The sequence below is a fragment of the Periophthalmus magnuspinnatus genome, chromosome 17 (assembly GCF_009829125.3).
Source record: "Periophthalmus magnuspinnatus isolate fPerMag1 chromosome 17, fPerMag1.2.pri, whole genome shotgun sequence".
Classification (NCBI taxonomy): domain Eukaryota; kingdom Metazoa; phylum Chordata; class Actinopteri; order Gobiiformes; family Gobiidae; genus Periophthalmus; species Periophthalmus magnuspinnatus.
In genome coordinates, this window is record NC_047142.1 from 7,727,140 (window position 1) to 7,751,261 (window position 24,122).

The following is a 24,122-nucleotide window of genomic DNA, read 5'->3' on the forward strand; positions in this document are numbered from 1 at the left end:
ACAACTGCACTTATAATATCGATTCGACACTACACTTACAATTGAAACTGAAAAAGGTTTTTATTCTGGGTTATGTTATGTTACGTTTGAATAGGATCCAAAGCTGAGGCCAGTGGAGTAGTGGCCGTAGTGTCCCAGTAGGAGGCAGTAATGTGGGAAAGAAGTGAAAGCTCCAGTGAAGCGATGAAGAACAGGAAGGAGGGAGCAGATCATTTTGTATAAAATGAGAATAAGACTCACTTACTTGAGCAGCACTCTATATAAAATGGGTAAACACGTCACTGGACATTGTTATAGTTGTCACGTAATGGAGACACTAGAACATGTTTTAACGGACACTCAAATGAGAGAGAAAGGCTGTTTCAACATGTTCATCATCAACAACAAGGATTGATTGATTGATTGATTGACTTTAAAACTGTTCTGGATTAGGGTTGCAGCAGATCTGGAGGAAAAATCCTTAATTCTTTTTTTTTTTTTTTAAACTGGACTGTATGTGAGGATCATAGATAGTTTTTGTTAGTGCCACTAGATGGCGGTAATACAACTTAATAGATGTGAGCTGCCATTAAACTAAAGAAGAAAAAGAGGCGAAGCACTAGTGCGTCTTTTGATTTGTTTAGTTTTTTTTCATACAGGTTGAAGTTGTGCCAGTTCGCCCTGGATGTTCAGAGCCGCGTTGAATCGTTTTCAGAGTAAATGGAAATCCTATCGACACAGGTTTGTCCCTTGGATCGCACTGAACTTGTCGAAAAATGAGAAGACTCTGCGAAAGGTGAAGGGGCGCAGCCAAGATAAACTGGTTCCAGACGAGGACGTGTCCAAAAGCCTCCTGCGGCTTTTTTGGGTCCTTCACAGAGGAAACAACGCTCAAGCTGCCTCTGCCTTAGTATTTAGTGATCATGAAGAGTTTAAGACGGAGACAATGTGTGCACACGACGCCATGCTACAATCTCTGGGATTTTGCATTAAAAGGAAGCAAAGTACTTTGCCTTTTGCAGGAACTGGAGTATTTGTCACAAGAGGGGTTGTTCCTAAAGGAGCCACAGTAGCCATGTATCCCGGGACAGTATATCAGGCTTATGAACCCATTCTTCTACAGTCCATCCGAAACCCGTTTGTTTTCAGGTGCATTGATGGAGTTCTAGTGGATGGGAATGACAAGGGCATCTCCAAAATGGTGTTCAGGTCTTGCAGTGGCAGGGACAGACTGGGGCCTTTTTTGATCAGTGACACAAGTTGGTTAACAGCAAACCCGTCAAACCCTCTAGCCGTGGGACAATATGTTAACAACTGTTCCAATGATAAGTCTGCCAATGTGTGCTATCAGGAATATGATGTGCCCAATAGTTTCCCCCTGGAGCTCAGACAGTATTTGCCTAATGTCAACTACAGTCAGGACACCCATCAGAGGCCTTTACGCTGCGTGGTTTTAGTATCACTCAGAGAAATAGCAGCTGGAGAGGAACTCTTGTCTAACTATTATACTATTATACATTAATTTGGGTGGCTATGAGCTGAATCCACTTAATTTGGTATACCTTAATCTTAAAGATTTTGATTTAAAAGTTCAAAAACTTGATCTATCTGTGTTCCAAGATACAAGGTTAATATTTTCAAATCATATAGTTTTTACAACTGTGATGCTGATTTATTCTCTGTTACAAAACTTTGAATAAGGTGTCCCATTTATTTATAATTTAGTTCTCAAGATAATTAACCATCAAAAAACAAAATGAGCCCCACCCAAGTCTTTCCATATATTGCACCAAAGATGCCTCCTTTCTCAGAGTGGGCTTGCATTTTCACAAACCCTACACTTTATTTCAACTGGAGAGAGCCTCCTCCTGTTTCTTTGGCTATCTTCCACAGTATAGCATAAAACATATCAATGAAATCAAACAGGTGACGTTCCACCCCCAGAAAGTTGCGTACTGTATCTTTTAAGTATGCTATTATTTTCTGTTGAGAAAAAATGTTGGGTCTGCCAATAGGCCTATGTCAATTCAACTGTGAATGTGGATATATATATATATATATATATATATATATATATATATATATATATAAAAATTTGTAAAACGTGTGTCTTTCCCGTTTGCCTTCTCATGTTTATTCTCAGCAGATTTGTAAAATATTCGTGTTTTATTGCCTTGAATAAATAAAAATGAATGGTTTATTATATATAACATAATAAAATATGAAATGATCACAGTTCCCTGAAATTTATAGTTGTAACGTTGTATTTACTGTCTGTGTAATTTGTTTTCTAGTAATTGCCATAAACTAATTGGAAATCTTTTTGATACATTTGTAGACGTAAAATATTACATTTGGATAAAGGTTGGTCTGGCGTTGCGCAACATCGCCTTTATGAAATTTGTCTACTCTGAGACGCTATATCAGCCGAATCACAAACCATGACTGCAATATTCTTCCGCCGTAACAACTAGTCCACAAAAAACGCATTTTTTCTGTACAGAACACATCAATTTTGTGCACTCAGTACACGTAGTGATAAAAGAATAATCTAGTCGTAGGTTTGATAAGATTTGTAGGTTCGTCGAATGACACTGAGTGGTCAGTTCGGGGGTGAAAATAGTCCGGCTGCATAAAGGCAGTAGCCTTCGCCATCAGCGATCTTTCCAGTCGCATGCTGAAGTTGCGTTCGGATCATGTCTAGCGATTCTGCTGATTACAACAGGTAAATCAGTTATGGTTTGCGGTCTGAATCGACGAACTGATTTATATGATATAATGAATCTTTAGGGTTATGCTGGGAAGAAATTGTTGAACCTTACAGAGTTTCTTTCAAGCTAAGTTGGGCCTGTACCAGGGCGACTGGCCAGAAACATGTTCTATTTCCATGGCTACTCAAATTAACTGAAATTATTGCCGTTACATAAGCAACAACTGTTACTTGAACAATAAGCCGGTCTGTTCGGTAATTTTTATTTAGCTACGGTACATGTATTATATTGTTAGAGGTAAACGCTGCTAGCCCGGCCTACTACTCGGGCTTCTCTGCCATCATTGGCATCCAAGGCCTAATAGTCCGACATATTGACTACGGCTGTGCGAGGCTCCATATTAACGCTGAGACCGAGGATATCAGGCAATGTGGCTTTTGCAGTATTGTAGTGGAATAAAAAATGGGCAAAGTGAATTGAGCTGTAGCGGTGGGTTTACACTAGGGTTACATAACGGTCTTTTTCGGGGGTCCCGTTAGTTGGAATTTGACACGTGCGCTCAGCAAAGCCCGGGCTGTAACGAGATCTTCTTGGGCGTAACCTGGGCCTACAAACCACCCGGTGCCCGTACCGTGCCGAGGCCATCATGAATCTACAATATGACTACCATGGCTGGAGCCAGAGTGCAGGTCTGGTGGCGTTCCCGCGCTCTACTACCATTGTGTGGCAGTAGTGGTCTTGGTGGCCCATTTCTACCGGAAGAGGAGTTCTTCACTGGTTGGGGTGTTGTTACTTGATCAGTAGCATTTCCTTCCCGATGCCACACGTGGTGGAAGTGTGCGAGTGAAGCGTTTCGTCAGATGTATTCAGTCTAATTCCATTAGTTTGAGCAGTGCATGTTTTCTGTGTTTTAGCTCAAGAGACCGAGACCATGGAGGGCCCGATGGAATGGAGCCTGATGGTGTCATCGAGGTAAAAGGACGTCTTACAATTTTCTATGTTTGTGGCTCACAAAACAAAAGCGTTCACGGACTCATTTGTTGTTAATAATTCCAGAGCAATTGGAATGACATTACAGACAACTTTGACGATATGGTCCTGAAGGAGACTCTTCTCAGGGGAATATATGCTTATGGTTTTGAGAAGCCATCTGCAATTCAACAGAGGGCAATCATCCCTTGCATTAAAGGTTGGTAATATTAGAAGGAAATGAGTTGACCAAGAATTTGTGACATGATGTGTAACCATCTTTCGGGACTTACCCAATAATGGTGATTTTTATTATTCACTGATCATTTGTGAACCAGTAGAAGGGTTAACATGTGTCTGTTTAGTTTGACTATTTTGTCATCTAAAATTTGACTTGATCTTCTCATTTTTCATCAGGCTACGATGTCATTGCTCAAGCCCAGTCAGGTACTGGCAAAACCGCCACGTTTGCCATCTCTATCCTGCAGCAGCTGGACATTGAGCAGAAGGACACACAGGCTCTGGTGCTTGCTCCCACCAGAGAGCTGGCTCAGCAGGTATGCAGTTTTTCAGGTTGTTGTACTCAGCTGTTCAGTTTGTCACAGTCACAAATGGGTCTTGACATGCAGTTGTTTAAAATAACAGTTTAAAAAAACAGTGAAATGATGGCACACCATCTTTCGGGACTGACTATAAATGAAGAGTTCCTTCAATATACTGATCACTTTGACTACAATATGTACATGTCTTTGATGCAAAATATGAAGCCATTTGAACTTAGTCTTTTCAATTCTCTTTAGATCCAGAAGGTGATCCTAGCTTTAGGTGACTATATGGGTGCTACCTGCCATGCCTGCATTGGTGGAACCAACCTCCGAAGTGAGATTCAGAAGTTCCAGGCTGAGGCCCCTCATATTGTCGTGGGCACTCCTGGACGTGTGTATGACATGCTAAACAGGAGACATCTGAGTAAGTGACAATGACTGGAGTGGAAAAACTTAAATTGATACATCACTAAGTTTTATTTTATAGTCCCCAAGTATATCAAGATGTTTGTCCTGGATGAAGCTGATGAGATGTTGAGTCGTGGATTCAAGGATCAAATCTATGAAATCTTCCAAAAGCTGAGCACCAACATTCAGGTGAGTGAAAAGTTGAGCACCACTTCTGCTTTTAAGAGATCTGCTATAACTGTTTCCCTCAGATAAGTCTGTGTGACACAGTAATGCTAGCAGAGCCATGTGCAGAAGGAGACTAAAAGGCACTGAACTGAAAATGAGCTTTGGCCGAACCTCTTTCTTAATGTTCAGTGGCCCCTGGCTCAAGGCTCAGTGCCACATTACGTATACCTATGAGCTGATTTGAGCCTTCTTGGACCAATCTTCTGTTGTACACAGGTGGTTCTGCTCTCTGCAACAATGCCTGCTGATGTGTTGGAGGTGACAAAGAAATTTATGCGAGATCCTATTCGTATTTTGGTCAAGAAGGAGGAACTTACCCTGGAGGGTATAAAGCAGTTCTACATCAATGTAGAGCGAGAGGTAAGAACACAACATTTAAGTTGAGTTGCCCTTCTCTTCAAGCACCCTGCTAAAACTGCAGGAGCCAGGGCTAAGGCATGGTTCATGTGGCCATGTAAGCATGGGTACACCAGGGAAGGAGAAAGCCAAACGCACAGCATCCTAAATGAGGCTAGGAGGGACCTCTTTCTTAATGTCTTGTGTCCTATGTCTCCAGATTCTGTGTTACAACTTGATATGCATCATTAAAGTATTAGTTTGAATTTACAACATTTTCCTCTTTTGAAGGAGTGGAAGTTGGACACTCTGTGTGATCTGTACGAGACGTTGACCATTACCCAGGCTGTCATCTTCCTCAACACCAGAAGAAAAGTTGACTGGTTGACAGAGAAAATGCATGCGCGTGACTTCACTGTATCCGCTCTGGTATGTCTTTGTAATTTTTGTTGTGATTGGAAATTTATTTTTTTTTAAAATTATTTTACTCATCACTATGGGGAAAAAAAAACCTGTCGATCTATGTCTAGATATAAATGCTGCAAATGAAGATGATTAAAGGCATCATGCTTCACATATATTGGCACGTTCTGATGGATTTCAATAATATTACAATTAATAATCAAAAAAGTGATCATTGATTTTTCATTTTTGTGGATGTCTGTAGCATGGAGATATGGACCAGAAGGAGCGTGATGTCATTATGAGGGAGTTCAGGTCTGGATCAAGCAGAGTGTTGATCACGACTGATCTTCTGGTAAGGGCTAAATGAGTCTTTCACCCCCAAAATGTTCGAGCATTGTGGCAGTCTTGAAATGACCAAGCAGTTACAACTTTTGGGAGATTAATGCCCATTCTCCACAATGGCTTCCTTAACTGTAGGATTCTGTTACTTAAACATGGGCAACATTCTGGTAATGGGCAATTTTTCCTGGGTTAACATGCATCTTTTTATTTCCTTTTTTTTTTTCTAGGCTCGTGGCATTGATGTTCAGCAGGTTTCCCTGGTCATAAACTATGACCTTCCAACAAACAGAGAAAACTACATTCATAGGTAATGTTCTACACAAAATGAGATTCTCTACCTTATCAGGCTTGGTGTCTTATTGTTTCTTTGCTCTCAAAAGAATTGGCCGCGGTGGCCGTTTTGGCAGAAAAGGAGTTGCCATCAACTTTGTCACTGAGGAGGACAAGAGGATTCTTCGGGACATCGAGACGTTTTACAATACGACAGTGGAGGAGATGCCTATGAATGTGGCAGATCTGATTTGAGCTCAAAGATTCTTTTTTATTAAACGCAGTGATAGCGGTTGTCCACTTGCATTGTGCTTATAATATTCGAGGGGGAAAACTTCTCAATGCTAAACTTCGGATCAGAATTTTGGTATGTGTTAAAGCGAGGTGACCTCTATGGTGGTCCCTCCTGGACAGTTGTAGATTCTAACCTCAACACTTCGCTGGTTGGAGCTACAAAGCCATGGGGTCTGTAAACTTAAAGGTCCTTATCAGGTATTATTTTCCATGTTCAATTAAAATGCGTGTATTCGATGTTCTCCACCATTTAGTAACTTACTTGTGGACTAAAAGGTATAAGTGCTGTATAAAGTCTGCAAATTATGTTATGCTAACATATGTGCGATTATATATCGTGGGCCTGCTTAAACTTAGGCACTTGTCATGTTATAATGTAGATTCACTTGCTTTTGTTATATTTTGTGAATGTTTTAATTTAATGTTCCATATTTTTATCCCACCTGCTTTACCAGACTTCTCACTGGTTGAACATGTTTTGCTGATGTGGTTTTACCCTTCCAAGAGAATATCTCCTTCCCTCCTTCTTTTCAAGATTTCCTCCTCCAGAATTGTATGAATGTCTTAATAAATTAAATGGCTGTAAATCCTGATGTGAAAATGCTTAAATTTTATAGCCGGTTTAATACAAAAACTTGCACCTTTTTCTGAAAACAGATGAGGCATTAGCAAAACTCTATTTCCCTCTAGTGGTCAACAACAGTGTAAAGTTAAATTGGGCAGACTCAGTATTTCGGTAAACGTTCTGCGAGGTTAGTTTCACGGTTGCAAAATGTCTCAAGCGCTCTTTTTATTCTACAGCCCACATACACTGGTTCCTATGACGGCTATAGGTTTTACTGAGAACAGAAAAGACGTTTGAGATACTTTTCAATCGAGAAACTAACCTCGCAGGACAATGCAGTTTTATGGTTGAACACTAAATAGTCAGGAAATGAACGGCCTTTTACCCTTATTTTACATAAAGAAATGCTGTGGTTGCTGGTCAAGGGAAGTTAGGCCATACCTGACTTGAAATAATTTGCATATAAGGTCTCCCCACAATCCTCTATATTGTCCTATCCTGAACTGGACAGTCAGGGGCAGATGTGGGCAGCTATTCCCCGTATCGCTTAACCCATCACCATGGAGACGGGACAGCTGTTTGGGAGGACAGCTAATCCACTTCAATGAATGTGTGATGAGCTGACAAAAATAACCTGGCTGGTCTGCAATTAAATCACATGAATAGTGGTCAGCACATAGTTTATATGAGCCTATTAATGACAAACAAATAGCCTAGTAAAGAATAGGATAACCATGAAAGTACCGCAGGTTGCATACTTTTATAGGCTATATAATTTGACTAAAGGGCGGTTTTAACCTCAGAGTGCAGTAAAGGACTTCGTTAGTGTAATAATTTAGTTTTGTTTTTTTGTTTTTTTTAGGTTTATATATATATATATATAATATGGAAGCCCGTTTCCGCCATGAAAAAAAAAAAATAAAAGCCCCACAGAAAGTCGAAATTACGAGTTTTAAACTCGTAATTATGAGTTTAAAACTCGTAATTATGAGTTTAAAACTCGTAATTATGAGTTTAAAACTCGTAATTACGAGTTTAAAACTCGTAATTAGGACTTTTAAAACTACTAATTATGAGTTTAAAACTCGTAATTAGGACTTTTAAAAGTATGAATTATGAGTTTATAACTCGTAATTTTGGGAATGTAACATTTACAAAAAGTGAACCTTATCAATTTTGATTAAATGAATTTGGTATTTTAATAATTTCCTCAATAAACCAGCGGGGTTGTGACCAGCTGGCACTCTGCTCAGACCAGGAAAACGAGCGCTCACAGACACAGAGCACAGCTCATGAGTGGTCAGAACAGCACTCAGGGCCCACTGATTTGTTCAAGACGCCAGAAACTTTACTGGAGCTTAATTTATTCATTTTTTAAAAGTATGTAGGTGATAAACATAACAGTCCTCCTCCTGTCTCCTCTGCTCTGTACACTCAGTTGCAGTGTGCTACAAGCTCAATTAAGACTTTAAAAGTTCTAATTACGAGTTTTAAACTCATAATTAGTAGTTTTAAAAGTCGAAATTACGAGTTTTAAACTCGTAATTACGAGTTTTAAACTCATAATTACGAGTTTTAAACTCATAATTACGAGTTTTAAACTCGTAATTACGAGTTTAAAACTCGTAATTTCGAGTTTAAAACTCGTAATTTCGAGTTTAAAACTCGTAATTTCGACTTTCTGTGGGGCTTTTATTTTTTTTTTCATGGCGGAAACGGGCTTCCATAAAAAACTATATCAAAATGAAAAATTTATTTAAACAGCACATTTTCAGGAACCTCTGATCAGTATAAGAGTTGAGAGTTTGGGTGTTTGATTTTCAACGAAAAGGTGAGACTGAAAAACTGTTGGCTAATGCTAGCTAGCTTGTGACTAATGTTTCAGAGGGAGTTGATTAACAGCTCAAATCAGATCACCTTTTGTAGTGCCAACCTTTTGTAGTTCTTTATGGTCAGACTGAGTTAAAACAAAGCTCAGATTAAAGTTTAATTTAACAGAGCTTTTTACAGTGTTTCTCAAACAGCGGTGCTCGTTCCTCTGGTGGTACTTGGAGAGTTCTTCAGTTTGTGGGTTTGCCTAATTTAGAGTTCATTTTAGTCCACTTTTAGACTGGGTTTAGTAGATTAGACCTAGAATAGTCCTGTTATAGACCTGGTTTAGATCTGGTGGCACTCGAAAAGCCAACTATTATTTGTTGGTACTTGGTATTGGTATATTGGTAAGATATTATTGCGTTACTGATTCACCATAGTCATTACATTGTGGGCTTATTACATTTAAACTTGGCCAACATTATTACATTATTGGCTGTTATTACATCATTGCTACTGAGTTGGTTATCACATAGGTGAGACTATAAAGGCGGAGTGGGGTTGGTTGTAACACTTTTTAACAGGTTCAATCAGGTTTTCTCAGCTTCAAACACTCAGGTTTTCTCAAAAATATTGTATCTTAAATATTCCATTTCAGTGCACGTAATAAGCTTAAAGTTTTAGCTAACACAATAATCAAATTACTGTCCTGTATTCTCTCCTGTTATTGATGGTACGATGATCACTAAATACAGATTATATTGTTGCTTTCCAAATGTGAATGAAATCTTAATGAAATGTTTTTCTGCCTTTTAAATCCTCTGATCTACTCATCACGTTTTCATGATTATTTTTATGTTACTCTACCCACATGAAAAGCAAACTCACAACCTTAAACTATATCAATTGTAGTAATCAATCTGAAGCCAAGGTAATCAACTTTTTCCCATGGATGAGTCAGTTCTGTTTGTCTCCGAGGAAGGGGATTGTGGAAGTAAAAAAAAAATAAAATAAAAAATCAGACCACTACATGCAGTCTTCATGTAATTAGAAAACTTTGTATGCATTGCAATGGAAGGACTATGCACATTGTGTACTTAGTGTAATTGATATTTGTGCCTTTAAACTCAAACAGAATGTAGTTGAACTTTTGCAGTGCACCTTTTGCAGTTTACCCAAACCTTCGAAAATATTATTTATAATTACCAGTTTTATAATATCTGTTGCTTTATGGCTGTGATAAAAACAAGTTTTGGTGTAAGGTCTAATTTTATGAAAAGGAATCATTGTGCTCTGTAAGGTCTTCATAATTGGACTTACATTAAGACTGTAAGGAAACGATGACTAGCATCTCCTTTTCGGTCGACAAATACACTTTGAACGGGACTTAGCAGATACATCCTCTGTGGTCTGAATTATAATATAGAATATAATAGTCTGTAGTGTGGTCTGACAAACTGACTTTATTTTAATGTTGCATTGTTCTACAGTCTGTCTTCCTTTTGTCTGATGATTTTATATGCTCTCATGTCCAAGATAAATTTCCCTGGATTTAAACCTGGTCCATGGTCCTTGTCAGTCAGTTTATAGCATAGACAGCATATATTAACTTCTTCATACAATCTATGATCTAAAACTTACTATGAACCCAATGATGAAACACAAACTGCTACTAGTACGAGGTAACAGCTGCTGATTGACAAAAATGTAACACTTCAGTTGAGATGAAGTCTGGTGTTACACACACACACACCCCCACACCCACACACACCCCACACATAACGTTGAGCTCAGTGAAGCACATTTATTAAGTAAAAATATATATATATTTACAAATGCAATAGAGCTAAGAACAACAGTCACACATCAAACACATGATTAAATTATTACACTGGAAAAAATATTATTGTAACAACTGTACATTGTGATATTTGCTGCTTATGGTTTTAGGTCAGACAAAGCTATATGACTCAAATAACACAGACATACATCATTTGAACTTTTTTCTATATCTATGAACCACAAGTCAATTTTATGAACATTATCGAATACTGCAATTTGAAATAAGTTACATTTGAAAAATCCTAGTTTCTACAAATAGATTTACAAATGCACAGCACATTATCATCTTTGTTCAAAGTGACTTGGGTAACACTTGCTGTCACAATGGGAGAGTGACGAAACATCCAAACAAACAAAAGAATACTTGCACATCTGCAATGTTATCACTGATATTACTAAAGGCAAAAAAGGCAATTTGCTTCATTATTCGCAGTAGGTGCATGTTTATTGACAGCGTCTGCGTGAGGTGGGCACACTTTAGTGTGTGAGTGCCAGCAGCAATGTCAGTACATCCATGTTTACATAGTGTTGGATACACAGGTGGTAAAACTATGAAAAGGCTGCTTTGCATGGGTAGCTATTTACATAGTAAGGTCTACAGAGCAGAGCCACTTTGACAATAGTGCAGTAAAGTCTTCCTATCAACCCTGGGCCTTCCTTCTTTACCTGAGGGTGTGTAGCGGCCTTCCAAAGGTCATAGATATCCTCCACATGCCCATGTGAGGTCATCATTTGGCTGTAGATACAGGAGTGGTAGGGGGCCTTAGCCTCACCTGAGAAAAACGCATGCTCTCGAGGAGACACACCTATAGCATTGGCACAGATGCCCATGAACACATCATCAATATAAAGGGATGCATTCAAAGTCAGGGTGGCGTGATAAATTTTGTCTGCCACATCGCTTGAAACTACATAGCCCGCGCCAGCCGTGTAGTCAGGGTACGACAGCCATGGGTACATATTATAGGGTACATAGTATTTACTGCTTCGACTTCGAACTGGTGGTGATCCTCTGTGCACTTTGCCCACCCAGAGGTCAGTGAGCCCTCTCCTGCTCATGTCCTGGAGGTACTGCACCAGGTTGGGTATGTGCACAAAGATATCATCGTCTGCAGTCATAAGGAAGCGAGCGTGAGCGCAGTGCTGGTGCATCCAGTGGAACTGCATGAGCAGCTTCAGGGTCAGATTGTGGAAGGAGTCAGTGAAGCCCTGCTGGATGAGATCACTATAAAGTTTGTCTTCAAACTCCAACTGTTCCTGAGGGCCGTAGGTGCTTCTGTCTGGTCTCTCATCTGAGGCCTCTAGAGCTCCTAACACAAACAGCACTTTTACTGTGACACCAAGTGACTGCCGGATGTAGGTTTGATTGCCCCATGTGGATCTGATGGCTTGTCTCCTCTGAATGTTCTCTGGAGATGTTTTGACAAAGAGGAGCAGCAGGACATCTTGGTCCTTGCACTTTTCTGGATGGTCCAAAAGGTATGGAAAGTTACTGAAAACCAGAGCTTGCTCTCTTGGAATGGTAAGACTTTTGTTAACCATACTGAAGCGATTGATGAAGTAGCGAAAAGACACTGACTTGACATGGCTGACGACAGTGTTATCAAGCTGCTCCCAGCACACCATGACCAGGGACAATACCAAGCAAGTGGTCATGAGCTGCACATACTGGCATCTCCTCAGCCGACGGAAAGTGACAAACATGCTGACAGTGGGTGACTCTGTGACTGTGAGGGCATTCAAGCAGAAGTGTCAAAGCAGGCACGGGACACTGGAGAGGCTGCAGGGTCTGTGTGCGAGGCTGGGTGGGTCCATCTGCACAGAGGAGAGGTCGCTACTGGAAGAGGGCCCCCTTCACAATCACATCCAACAAGTACACGTGCCATCGTCCAAAACCATCTGGGGACTAATAAACCAGAAAAAAAAAAGTTTATTTTCTTTGTTCTGTTTTTTGCTAACAAGTAACAATCATACACTGAGTGCTGTTAAACCACTGACAAATGTTATATATTGCATTTTTTATTAATGTGTGACCATCATTATTCACCATTTATTTTAACTCTATACATCAGAGTGTGAAATATTGTATGGTGCACTAAACCAGAAATTAGGTTTGCCTCAAGAACAGACATTTGGCCACAGAGTTGCTTGAATCTGCACATACCCAAATAAGACATATGTGCCGTTTGTCCTGACATATAGGAAAACAAAATGATTTGTTTTGGTTTGTTTTGTGGCATGGAGGAAGCAGAAAGGTTTGGAGACACAGGGCTTGTTAACAGGACTGAATGCAAAAGCCAGCACAGCAAATACAGCCTGCATGGCCCATAATGGAGGGGTTTAAGTGACAGACCCCTAAAAACCGCTGAGAGGCATAGAAAGCCTGGGAGCACAATGGCCAACGTCAGATCAGCGAGGTAAAAGAATGCAGCATGAGAATAGAACACTTCCGCCCAGGCCTGGACTCACCATGAGGGGATCTGGATGGGCCCAGAGCTTGGGACGTCCCACTGCAGCCTGGTTTTTATACAGGAGAGGGTGGCCGGTGCCTAATGAGGTCAATGACTTGCTTATTTTCTCCTTCACCCTGCCACAGATGTCATGTGTAAAACTTGAAATTATGTGATCAGTTGAAGCACATTTATGGACTACCATACGGAGTGGACCATGACACTTTATGTAATCCCTCATTTCGGATTGTAGAGATGTCTCGATTTCAAATGAAACATTTTCTGCCAGCAGACCATGAAACAAACTATGAGAAGAATGAAAGTATCAGATATTTTTATCATGCAGTCCCCAACCAACCCTCCCGCTGTTCAGCCTGGTCCTGTCTCTGAGTAGATGCACACAAATTGATTCCAGCCTCACGCTGCAACACATGATTTAAGTGTATAGTGTTGGAGCTGTCATGTGGGAACACATGATGGTGATGGGAAATTGGACAAAACCAAGGTGCATTTTTGATGCATCTGTTCAGGTTAAACGCAAATTAGTGGACAGTCATTTGGATAATACAAAGTAAATAATGAAGGTGTAGAGGAGACACACTCTACAGGTGTCACTGTCTTCCACCAACTATTAACAATGGTTTTTACTATTTGCTACAGTCAATTCTGTTGTAATGATCATCACAAGTCTATCCTCGGCACTAAACTATTACTTGAACCTTGACTTGTCCTCTGACCCCTTTCCTTATGCATACTTCAAAAGTAACAGCTTGTATAAATAGATTTGTAACACAAACAAGGGCAGTGGTAATGGACACACCGTAAAAAACTTACCATTAAAAAGCAAATCCTGCCAGACTTTCGCCAGACTTTTCCCTCAGCAGGCCCAGCTCTTCTGCTCAGTGATCACTTGTGCGTCGCAGTGACAGAGCGGCTCTTAAAGTTGGTAGTAAATGTGCCGGTCGCCTTGATGCCTCTGTCCCCTCCCTCAGGGTGAGTGGGGGTGGCCTATCAATAGAGCTGAAGTCTATGCAAGAGTCTGTCAAAGCAGGAAGCCTGCCCTCTGTTCAACTGTGGTCTATACATCTATGCAATTATAAATACACATTTACATTTACACATTTACATGTCCTTTGAATATAGAGCAGCAGACAGTAACTTATGATGCAATCCATTGATCTTATCAAAATAATTTTTATTCTAGATCTTGAGATCAGGAGGCTGCACACTGCAGCTATGTGATAATACAACAAAGATGAGGGCGAAGACAACACAAAAAGTTCCAAATTGGTATTTACATGTTATCATACATTACAATTTATTTTTGATTTGAATTGATAGCTACAAATAAACTGGAATTACAAAAGTTTGGAGAAATACAAAACCTTGACGGGGTCTCTGGCGTAGCAAAGATAGATTTAACATTAGTACTTTCAGTTGGAACATAAAGACAGCAAAAACACTTGAATAAAGTGTAAAAAGCTTTTTTTTTTAATCTAAAAACAATGTATTATAAAATACCATTCGACTGTCATAGACATCAATTGAAATAGTGTCTTTGTATTACAGTCCAATTGCTGTATAAGAGCAAAACCCTAAGTATTGTAAATAAAATGTTTAACAGGAGTGACATTCAGAGAAAAATCTCATATTGAGAGGGTTTCAGGGACATGAAGCTGCTGTAGGAGACTGAAGCGCAAAGAGGATTAACTGTGTGATGGCTTATTAACAATCCTCCCTGTTCCCCATTTTGGTCTAAAGTGCAAAAAGAAGCCTCATTTTGGCTATGACTGTACAATGGTATTTTATAACTAAAAGCCACTCACTCATTGCAACTTCAGGTGGTGCAAAAGAACAAGCCTTTTGTTTTTTCAACCGTCCTTAAACCGCACGAGTAGAGTACAGAAGAGTTTGCTGTGCTAGCACAGATCTATCATTTGTATGCAAATAACCATGTTACATCAAGTCACACACTGCAGGTCAGTTACACCCCGTCAGACAAACAGCACTGACGTGCCTTAAAAATACCAAGTCCAAAAACTATACACAAAAGCAGTGCTGTCTGTGCATAGGCCTGACCCAAGCCTTTTGCAGAGAGCATGAGGGACTGCAACCACCTGACTAGCACAGCCAACCAAAGCGGGAGAAGCAGTGCCACGCCGTGCGTGAAAGCTGTGGACTTAACATTTAAAACAAAAAGAAAAACAAAATGAGCCTACGCCATCCACGCTGCAACATGTAAGAACGCAACCTGTCTAATGTTTAATGACCAAGCCTGAGAACAGGACACAATGGAGCAGCTCAGTCTGATTATCATTCAGCTATTGAGGAAATAAGCACATCTATGACAACAAGAGGTCACTCAGATGCTGTGACAGCCCTGATATCCAGGACCTATTCACTTTGCATCAGTTCAGGTCAGCGTTTGTGACCACAGAGCCTCTACCCTGAGGCCCCACCACTGAGTTTCTCACAGAACCTGATGTCCAACACCATTTCTGACGCTTGAGGATACATGTTGCGCATAGGACACTTTACCATAAACTCCATATTGTCTACTACAGAGGGACCACCTGAATATTACATCTGACAAACTTCATTCTGAGAGCTCTACTATACATTTCTTTGAGCTTTAGTACTTCTCGCCAACATCAGACAGAAGATGCGTAAAATCCAGATTCTACAGAACAAAGTTTACAGGACAGTGTTGATGTATGTAATATGCAAACACTAACTGAAAAAAGTCATTCAAGTTTCATGAAAGATCCAAGTGTGATTTGGTTTTTTTTGGAGTTTGTTTCAATGAGCACGTTGAAATGCCTCCTTCTGAACAGTCTTAATTCTTAAAAGTCCATACACACCTCTTGTTTGTCTGATGTATGTGAACAGGTGCAGTCCAGTCCTTAGTGTACATGGGGGGGAAGGGCTTTAAAACCAGACCATGGACTCAGATAGGACTACAGCAGTGTGAAGTACAGGCAGCGCAGTCAGTTGGTTTGGCTATGTACACATTCGTAGTCGGTCCATGGTTCTCCCAGACCAGTGTCATTTTCTCAGGTCTAATACACAAACCTGCAAAGACAAAAAGCAGGTTATTACCTTGATTTTCTATGGTCTGATTGGGCTATCATTGAGTTTATGATGTTCAAAGTTCTGTCAAATGTACACTTTTTCCACACTTAACATCACATTAGCAGACAGTTTAACTGCCAGACTTCTTTACTTAGGTCTAACTTACAGATCCATCTGACGCGCTGGCCCCTACTTTGTCTCCTGTGGCGTTCCAGCAGACCTCAAAGATGCCCCCAGTCCCACGGTAGCTGTGGACTAATGCTCCCGTCTACAACAAATCAACAAGCACATGAAAATGTTTTAAATTGTGGCACAATACAACAGTTTAAGTCTTTCCATTTTTTGTTTGTTATGTTAAAATGTACTTCCTCATTAATGTACACACAGAAACCCATATTGACAGAGAAACATAAAATTGTTGACGTTTTTGCAAATTTATTTAAAAAAAAACAACTGAAATATCACAGTATTCAGACCCTCTGCTGTGACCCTCATATTTAATGCAGATGCTGTCCATTGCTTCTGATCATCCTTGAGATGGTTCTACACCTTCACTGGAGTTCAGCTGTGTTTGATTATACTAATTGGACTTGATTAGGAAGGCCACACACCTGTCTATATAAGACCTTAGTGCATGTTAGAGCAAATGAGAATCATAAGGTTAAAGGACCTACTTAAAGAGCTCAGAGACAGAATTGTGTTAAGGCACAAAAAACATTTCTGCTGCTCTTAAGGTTCCTAAGAGCACAGTGGCCTCCATAATCCTTAAATGGAAGACGTTAGGGACGACCAGAACCCTTCCTAGAGCTGGCTGTCCAGTCAAACTGAGCAATCGGGGGAGAAAAGCTTTTTGAGAGAGGTAAAGAAGAACGCAAAGGTCACTGGCTGAGCTTCACAGATACAGTTGGGAGATGGGAGAAAGTTCTAGAACAGGGATGTCCAAACTAAGGCCTGGGGGCCAAATGCAGCCCTCAGACCAGTTTTTATTGGCCCTCAAGTCTCCTGCTGAACCGACCCAATTGATCATAAGCAGTACTTTTAACAGCAAATTAAACTATTTCTACCACTATAACCTCAAACATCACATTGCAGTGTGATACAGACCTAAAATGAATGTGCTTCAAGCCTTATTAATACACAGAGGCTCTGTCAAAGCGTTTTTTAAAGTACCGCACTGATCACTGGTCTGTGGCCCTGTGCTTCGAATATGTTTTGAGATGTGGCCCTCGATTAAAAAAAAGTTTGGGCACCTCTGTTCTAGAAAGTCAACCATCGCTGAACATTTATGGCTGTGTGATATTTCAGTTTTTCTTTAATAATTCTGCAAAAACTTTAACAATTTTGTCTTTCTCCGTCAATATGGGGTTATGTGTGTACATTAATGAGGAAAAAAATGAACTTAATTTTAGCAAATGGCTGCAATATAACAGAGTGAAAATTTTAAGGGGGTCAGAATACTTTTCGTACTCACTGTACATATATTCTTTATTTTAAAACATCTAAACATAGCTCATATATCCACTTGATTCATATCTACTGTAATGCAAATATCGTTAACTTATTATATTTGAGTTAGGAAAAAAATTCTTGCAACCTTGAAAACATGATACAGATTGGACTTTTTGCTTGACCCCTGTCATTAAATTCCCACACATGAGGCAGTTCCACAAATGACTGGAACATTTCCGACCTGCGTGTTCCAGATGTGGACACACTTGTCGAAGGAGCCGCTGGCTAGGTGGCGTCCATCAGGGCTGAAGGCAACGCTGTAGACAGGCTCCTGGTGCCGTGTCAGAGTGTGGATGCACACGCCCCTCTCCACGTCCCACAAGCGAACAGTAGAGTCAAAGGACGCACTGGCCAGGCACAAAGGGTTAGATAAACTTACCACTCAGCACTGCTTTACAAATACCACTCACCTGGCCAGCATGAGGTTGGCACTAGGGTTATTAGTCCCAGGGCCTGTGGGGCTCCACTTGATTGTATAGATTTCTTTACTGTGGGCTTGAAGGTCATGAACACACGTGTCCTGTTTCATACTCCAGATCTGATACACAAGCGTTATTAAGAAATAATATAACAGATTTTTATACGAGGCATAATACTGGTCTCACCTTCAGAGTCATGTCATCAGAACAAGATGCCAGCAAACTGCCAGTAGGATCCCATTTTATGGCATTCACCTCATTCTAGAAAGATGCAATTAACGGTCAATACATTGATAGTTAAAGCACATGCATTGCGATGTATTTTAGTCCAGAAATGGTGATATAAATATGAATGTGGGCTGTCAGCACATCTGTTAGATGGGCAGATCTTCACTCAACAGTAGGTTCTTACAGTATGTCCCTGGAAGGTCTTGACGGGCCTGTCCTGGCCCAGTTTACACACATGTATGCACATGTCTGTGCTGCACGATGCAAATGTGTTGTTGCTTTGCCAGTCTACGTCCAGGGCAGGAGCTGAGGGAAAAGAGGGAAAAGATAAATAAAATGTTACAACTTAGTGGGCAGTTTAGGATTTCATGATCACAAACAATGTGCTGCTTAAATTATGTGTTTTAATTTAAGAAGCACATGTGGAAAATAAAGGTTGTATATAAAAATGTATGTTAAACAAGTTGAAAAACAATGCCTGAATAATGGATAATATGAGACCATTAATAAATCGGGTGGACACAGGACGCACTAAAGCAGCTACACAACTTCACCTGTGAATTGCTACTCACCTGAGTGGAAAGGAAATTGCTGCTTCGCCTCCCCTGTGTAAGCATCCCAGATAATTGTTGTCTGTTACAAAAGGAATAGGAAAGGAACTATTAAAATACTGTATTAATACTATTAATACAGTAGTACAATCTGTAGTTATTTCTTTGAAATAATTTTGCCAACTCAACTAAAAGTTTAATATATGGATAGATCACAAGAAATGTAATTTTCTTGTACTTTGGTGTTTGTGCACTAGATGGCATCAGAGAATTGTTTAAATGGTACATTTTTTTTCAACATTTCCTTATCAGTGCTTTATGTTTATAAATCCATAGGCTATTTAAAATGTAACATATTGTTACGGTATTATTCTACAAAAACAATCCGCTTCTTACCTTGTCTACACCAGCACTGAGAATAAAGTTTCCTTTCTTATTCCACTTAAGTGCAAATATAGGTCCTTTGTGCTGCCCTAAAGTACTTGCAAGGTTACCTATGAAGGAAGAAATGACATAAAAATCAGTTCCAATATAATGCAAATACAGAAATTAACTTCTAACAATGAACTTGAAAATACCGTCTTTTGTCCATATTCTTGCAAAACCATCATATGAACCTGTGGCAAGTAGCGTGCCTTCACTCTGAAAAGGTGATGAAAGAAATACCTTACCGTGACTGTCATTGATGAAGACTGTCATAGAAGGTAGATACAAAAGTAATTTTAGCAGTTTGACGAATGGAATAAAGTTGGTTAAGTAAATGGACAGTCACTCAACAATCTGGATACACCCTCTAACACCACATAATATGTGCATGGCTGAATGACAAAACATACTGTCTCAAAACATTTGAGTACATTTCAATGGAGCTGCCTCTACTACAGAAACCTTGGCAGTGGAACAGATCCAAAGACATGTGCACTCACATTCCAGTCGAGTGAGGTGACGTCTTTGTTGCTGGGTACGTCCTGGCCTCCTTCCCGAATGCAGTGCCTCAGAACCAGCTGAGTGGACCCGCCTGAGCTGTTCTCACTCAGGTTCCAGATTCGAGCCGTCGAGTCCCCAGACCTGTTAACAAGATCATTTACAATGTATACTGGGGATCGGGCCAGAAATATGTACAGAATCATGATTAGTCACTTAAAAAAAGCAGTATTTCAAAATTCGAAGTACTTTATCCAAATGTGATGGTTTAGAACTGGACCTGTCACCTGACTCGGCCTAAAGCACATACCATGAAGAATAACTTTCGGGCTGTTTAATTTCCCATCTAGTGCACTAGTGCCTTATTGGATCGATGACTTGAAGTCAGCCATTTTAAACATATCGGCACATTTACTTTTACCCTAGTCAGTCATCATGTAGGACAGCTAAAAAACTGACCAGGGGTAGAAATCAGGGATAGGTTTATGAAAATAATGACTGAGGCTGTTTTGTTTACAAGCATTGAACTACTATTGAAAGAAAGCGTTAACAAGAGCTGTTTCTTTATGGTAGTTTACGGCTATGAAATCCAAGTTAACTGACCCTGATGCAAGCAGGTCATTGACTGGGTTCCAGGCACAGATGAAAACTTCAGATTCGTGGCCTCTCAGGACCATGGCTTTACTCTGGGGAATCTCCACATCTCTGTCCACCTCCATCACCTCTGAATGGTTATCTGTGGATAGAAATAACACATTATTCTCCGTTTCATCAAAAATAAAGTTAAAGGCCTTTTCAGCTAGCCAGCCACAGTTGTAGTTGGGTATATGGATGATCTAAGGCATCTGAAGATGGCCTGTGTAGGGGACGAGGGGCACGGGCTAGCTTACTGGCTAAAGTGTGCGATCCATTTTCTTCACCGTTTGCAGTACCCTCTCCGTTTTTGGTGCTTCCCTGGGTCCCACTGCCGGCTGCTGCCTGCTGCTGCGCCGCCATCTTGTCCCTGTATGCCTGCTGTCTGGTTTGGACCACATCTGGCATCACTGCATCGATCAGAGACAGGGACTCAATGGGCCTCCCATCAAACAACGTTCCATCCTGAAAAAGGTTAAAGAGCTATAAAAAATAAAAAATGCTACAATAAGGCCTGAGGGTTAGTAGCAGGACATATACAAGCCACTGTTGCGGCCGGGGAGATTATGCACAGCTCTGATCATTTATTGGCCATTATTTTTAAGAAGCATTAAGAAATAGTGAACATGATCAGATCAGAGAATAATTATTTATTCAGACCACCTATGTCACTCATTTTCTGATTTATTAGATACCGATCCGAGTCTATACTCAGCACCAAGGAAAGTTTTAACTGAAATGTGTCACAGAGTCATGACTGCCACACTGTGGTGGTTATGCCTCCTTACAATGAGAAGTATCAATATTAAGTATTTGGGGTTAGAGCATCACCTCATTGATGCTGACTTCAGCCTCCACATACTGCAGACCCTTCTGGATGATAGATATAAGGGCAGCAGGGGGCACGAGGGCTCCATTGATGTTGGATTGGCTGATGTGGCTCTCTATGCCAAATGTAAATGCAGAGTGGGAGAAGCCTTGAAAAATCACAAAGTAATAAACAATGTTAACACACAAATCCTACAATGTGGTTTGAAGGTGGTAATATTAGGCTGATGACGCACCGGACTCCTGCAGATATCTGTAAACCAGGAAGTTAACCTCATCACTGCTTATGCTCATTTTGGATCCTGGTGATCAAACCATTGGCTCAGCACAGGAGAGGGGCCTGTATGGAAACAAAGAGTGAGTACTGTGCCACTAAACCTCTCTCCCTGTTGCATTAACATTCTGTAGTAACACAAATAGATAGTAAAAGTGTCACAACATGGAGGGCATGGAGCCAGGTGTATGCTCACAGTATGAGGTTACACCACGAGTCACAGCACACACCAAGTGCCACACACACACAGAAACCAGAGAAGTAGAAGACTGCCCTTAATATGACAGTATATTTAATACATAAACAATTAAAAACAGCACATTTATGTGAATAACACAATAAACCACATTAATAAATAATATGATATATTAATGTGTATATTATACTATATATATAATATATTATTATTATACTATTTTTAAATGCACATTACTATAGTTACCATTATCTATTATAAATTTGTTTTTGTAACTAGCTAGAATTTAAGAGACAATATATTACCCATGAGAGGTTTTCAAATCCCTGCCATAGCAAGGGTGTCTTCAGCGAGAATTGTTGGGCCTTGAAGAGAAACAAAAAAACAAAATGGGTAAACGCATGGGCTATACAACTGATTAAAAGTTGAAATAAAAAAAAAAAAAGAAAAGAAATGTTTAATCAAAATATGATATAGGACATTTCAATATCTCAAAAAGCTAGACAATACAATAAGGGTGTGTCCACTTACAGTCCATTAAGTTGACATTTGGGTCTAATTTAGTGTAGTATTCTTCTGGGATAAATTAAAATGACAAATGAAAAAGATTGTAGTCATCTGCAGTTTAACAAATAAATAATAAAGTTTGTATTGCCTCTTTTAGATTACCAGGCACCTTCAATAGAATTATATAACAAACTGATTTATAGTTGGGAAATTTGCTACGCTCAAAGTAATTGTAAATCAAGAACTCGATAAATGCATACATCCTTGAGTGAGGTCTATGTTGCTGATAGATTCACATGACACCTGTCACCAAAGGACACAAGCAAATTAAAATAGGATGAGATTTAATCTGGTCAGAGGACACCAGATCTTTAGATTATCAAAAGCGCAAAAACATTATAAAGCAGTGAATTAAACTTAAATGAATTTTAAAACCACTAGTAGGTATTACAGAGCGCTAGCTGATAGGCGTTAGTCCATTGGCTGCTCTGTTGTAGCCGTACCCTTCACCGCACACGCTGGTTTGGCATGGTCCTGTAACAATTTAGATTTTATAGATGAAAGTTCATGCTTCAAACGCAGAAACATTCAACTTTTGGTAATGCAGTTCTATCAAAATAACACGTATTTATACCTATCTAGGAGCAAGCGCCTAGTATGAAACAATCGATTAGTACCAAATTAAACCTGCTAACATTAGCAGCTAACCCTAGCATGCTAAGCTAATGACAGAGCTGCTATGTTTGCTACATACCTACTTTAGTCAATGGTTTTATAGGCTTGTCCGTTACTCTGGAAGCTACAATAAAACCATACTAGTTTAAGGTTAAGTTGTGTCGCCCTTTGCAAATACATGCAGTAATATAAGGTATAAAATGAATGCTAAAGCAGGCGGTAAGGGCCAGCAGCGGCTACAGAGACACTCGCCACAGCACAATGACCTGTCATGAGAAAATGAGCTCCCTGAAACTACTGTTATTTCAACGATTCTTTTAGTATCCTATGCATGTAAGGTTTCAGGTAAGGTCACGATATGGCATTATAGCGTAAATGTAATTCATGCGTTATGAGCACAATGTTATTATGTTGTGTTAGACTATATAAAGGATGATCATACCAACCTTTACGCTCCAAAGGACGACGATGGGAAAGTAGTGTTCTCCGCTGTTCCTAAAAATGGGTTTCTGGACGATTTACTATTTTGAAGCACGATAAACTCCTTTTAGAGTGAGAGATGGCGTTGAAAGTTGGTTGCGGACATAGACTGTATGTAAAGGTCTATGGTTGCGGAGAGCGCCACCCCCTCAACAGCAGTCATAACAAACTGCGTCCTTCTCCCATCCCCCTCTCCGCTCATTTTGGCGTGTTAGGTCTTTACTCGCTGTGGATTAACAACACCTCCCCCTCCGCTCTGCCCAGTCATTCAGACTGGGAAAATCAACAAGAGCCTTACATCATCATTTCAATCTCATTTGAACATTTTATTAAATCTGCACAACATGGTTACATAGATCTTTTTACATTTCTCAATGTTAACTGTGCAGAGCCATGATTCTATGACAAAATAATAAATAGAGCAGAGATGACCACCTGTATTTTACGTTGCTGTTCATCTGTTCACAGTTGTAGTTGTGTAGTTGTTACAACATGTACAGTTTTTAAATCATTAATATATATTGTGCAACTATAAATATCTATTAATTTAACTTTTTAGATGAATCTTATGTGTCAGCTGATACAATTCAATTGACTCTATGAAACCGGATTCTCGGCCTTGACATTAGCCAAATGATTTCAGAGTTATGACTTGTGACTTGACTTTGGA

At 39.9% G+C, this 24,122-nt stretch overlaps 4 protein-coding genes and 4 non-coding genes across 10 annotated transcripts; 6 read left to right on the forward strand and 2 right to left on the reverse strand.

Annotated features, from left to right (window-relative positions):
* The first annotated feature begins 620 nt into the window (after positions 1-620).
* On the forward strand, positions 621-1,511 carry setd9 (SET domain containing 9). The gene has a single exon (XM_033982022.2). The coding sequence runs from the start codon at positions 665-667 to the stop codon at positions 1,499-1,501; it is 837 nt and encodes a 278-aa protein (XP_033837913.1). The 5' UTR covers positions 621-664; the 3' UTR covers positions 1,502-1,511.
* A 935-nt stretch (positions 1,512-2,446) lies between these two features.
* eif4a2 (eukaryotic translation initiation factor 4A, isoform 2) lies at positions 2,447-7,074 on the forward strand. Its single transcript, XM_033982020.2, has 11 exons — positions 2,447-2,704; positions 3,605-3,662; positions 3,747-3,879; positions 4,077-4,216; positions 4,460-4,628; positions 4,692-4,801; positions 5,057-5,200; positions 5,468-5,605; positions 5,844-5,933; positions 6,151-6,230; positions 6,304-7,074. Exons 1-11 carry the CDS (start codon positions 2,676-2,678, stop codon positions 6,446-6,448), a joined length of 1,236 nt encoding a protein of 411 aa, XP_033837911.1. The 5' UTR covers positions 2,447-2,675; the 3' UTR covers positions 6,449-7,074.
* LOC117385875 (small nucleolar RNA SNORD2) lies at positions 3,917-3,988 on the forward strand. Its single transcript, XR_004542612.1, has one exon. It is a non-coding gene; the product is annotated as a small nucleolar RNA SNORD2 (small nucleolar RNA).
* On the forward strand, positions 4,315-4,386 carry LOC117385874 (small nucleolar RNA SNORD2). Its single transcript, XR_004542611.1, has one exon. It is a non-coding gene; the product is annotated as a small nucleolar RNA SNORD2 (small nucleolar RNA).
* On the forward strand, positions 4,825-5,001 carry LOC117385873 (small nucleolar RNA SNORA81). Its single transcript, XR_004542610.1, has one exon. It is a non-coding gene; the product is annotated as a small nucleolar RNA SNORA81 (small nucleolar RNA).
* LOC117385871 (small nucleolar RNA SNORA81) lies at positions 5,229-5,412 on the forward strand. Its single transcript, XR_004542609.1, has one exon. It is a non-coding gene; the product is annotated as a small nucleolar RNA SNORA81 (small nucleolar RNA).
* Positions 7,075-11,059: 3,985 nt separating the features above from the next.
* Positions 11,060-13,270, reverse strand: b3gnt5b (UDP-GlcNAc:betaGal beta-1,3-N-acetylglucosaminyltransferase 5b). The gene is made up of 2 exons (XM_033982266.2): positions 13,176-13,270; positions 11,060-12,612 (listed from the first exon to the last, which is right to left on the reverse strand). Exon 2 carries the CDS (start codon positions 12,408-12,410, stop codon positions 11,256-11,258), a length of 1,155 nt encoding a protein of 384 aa, XP_033838157.1. The 5' UTR covers positions 12,411-12,612; positions 13,176-13,270; the 3' UTR covers positions 11,060-11,255.
* Positions 13,271-14,334: 1,064 nt separating this feature from the next.
* tbl1xr1b (TBL1X/Y related 1b) lies at positions 14,335-23,647 on the reverse strand. Of its 3 annotated transcripts, none has more exons than XM_033982264.2 (16): positions 23,419-23,647; positions 22,096-22,155; positions 21,557-21,660; positions 21,324-21,469; positions 20,750-20,957; positions 20,463-20,595; positions 19,862-20,003; positions 19,514-19,577; positions 19,332-19,429; positions 18,957-19,017; positions 18,569-18,690; positions 18,343-18,417; positions 18,148-18,275; positions 17,919-18,084; positions 16,395-16,496; positions 14,335-16,228 (listed from the first exon to the last, which is right to left on the reverse strand). In XM_033982264.2, exons 3-16 carry the CDS (start codon positions 21,612-21,614, stop codon positions 16,202-16,204), a joined length of 1,530 nt encoding a protein of 509 aa, XP_033838155.1. In that variant the 5' UTR covers positions 21,615-21,660; positions 22,096-22,155; positions 23,419-23,647; the 3' UTR covers positions 14,335-16,201. The 3 variants fall into 3 exon arrangements, with proteins under 3 accessions (XP_033838155.1, XP_033838154.1, XP_033838153.1); XM_033982263.2 differs by lacking the exon at positions 23,419-23,647 and adding an exon at positions 23,056-23,245; XM_033982262.2 differs by lacking the exon at positions 23,419-23,647 and adding an exon at positions 23,052-23,245.
* Between the last annotated feature and the right edge of the window lie 475 nt (positions 23,648-24,122).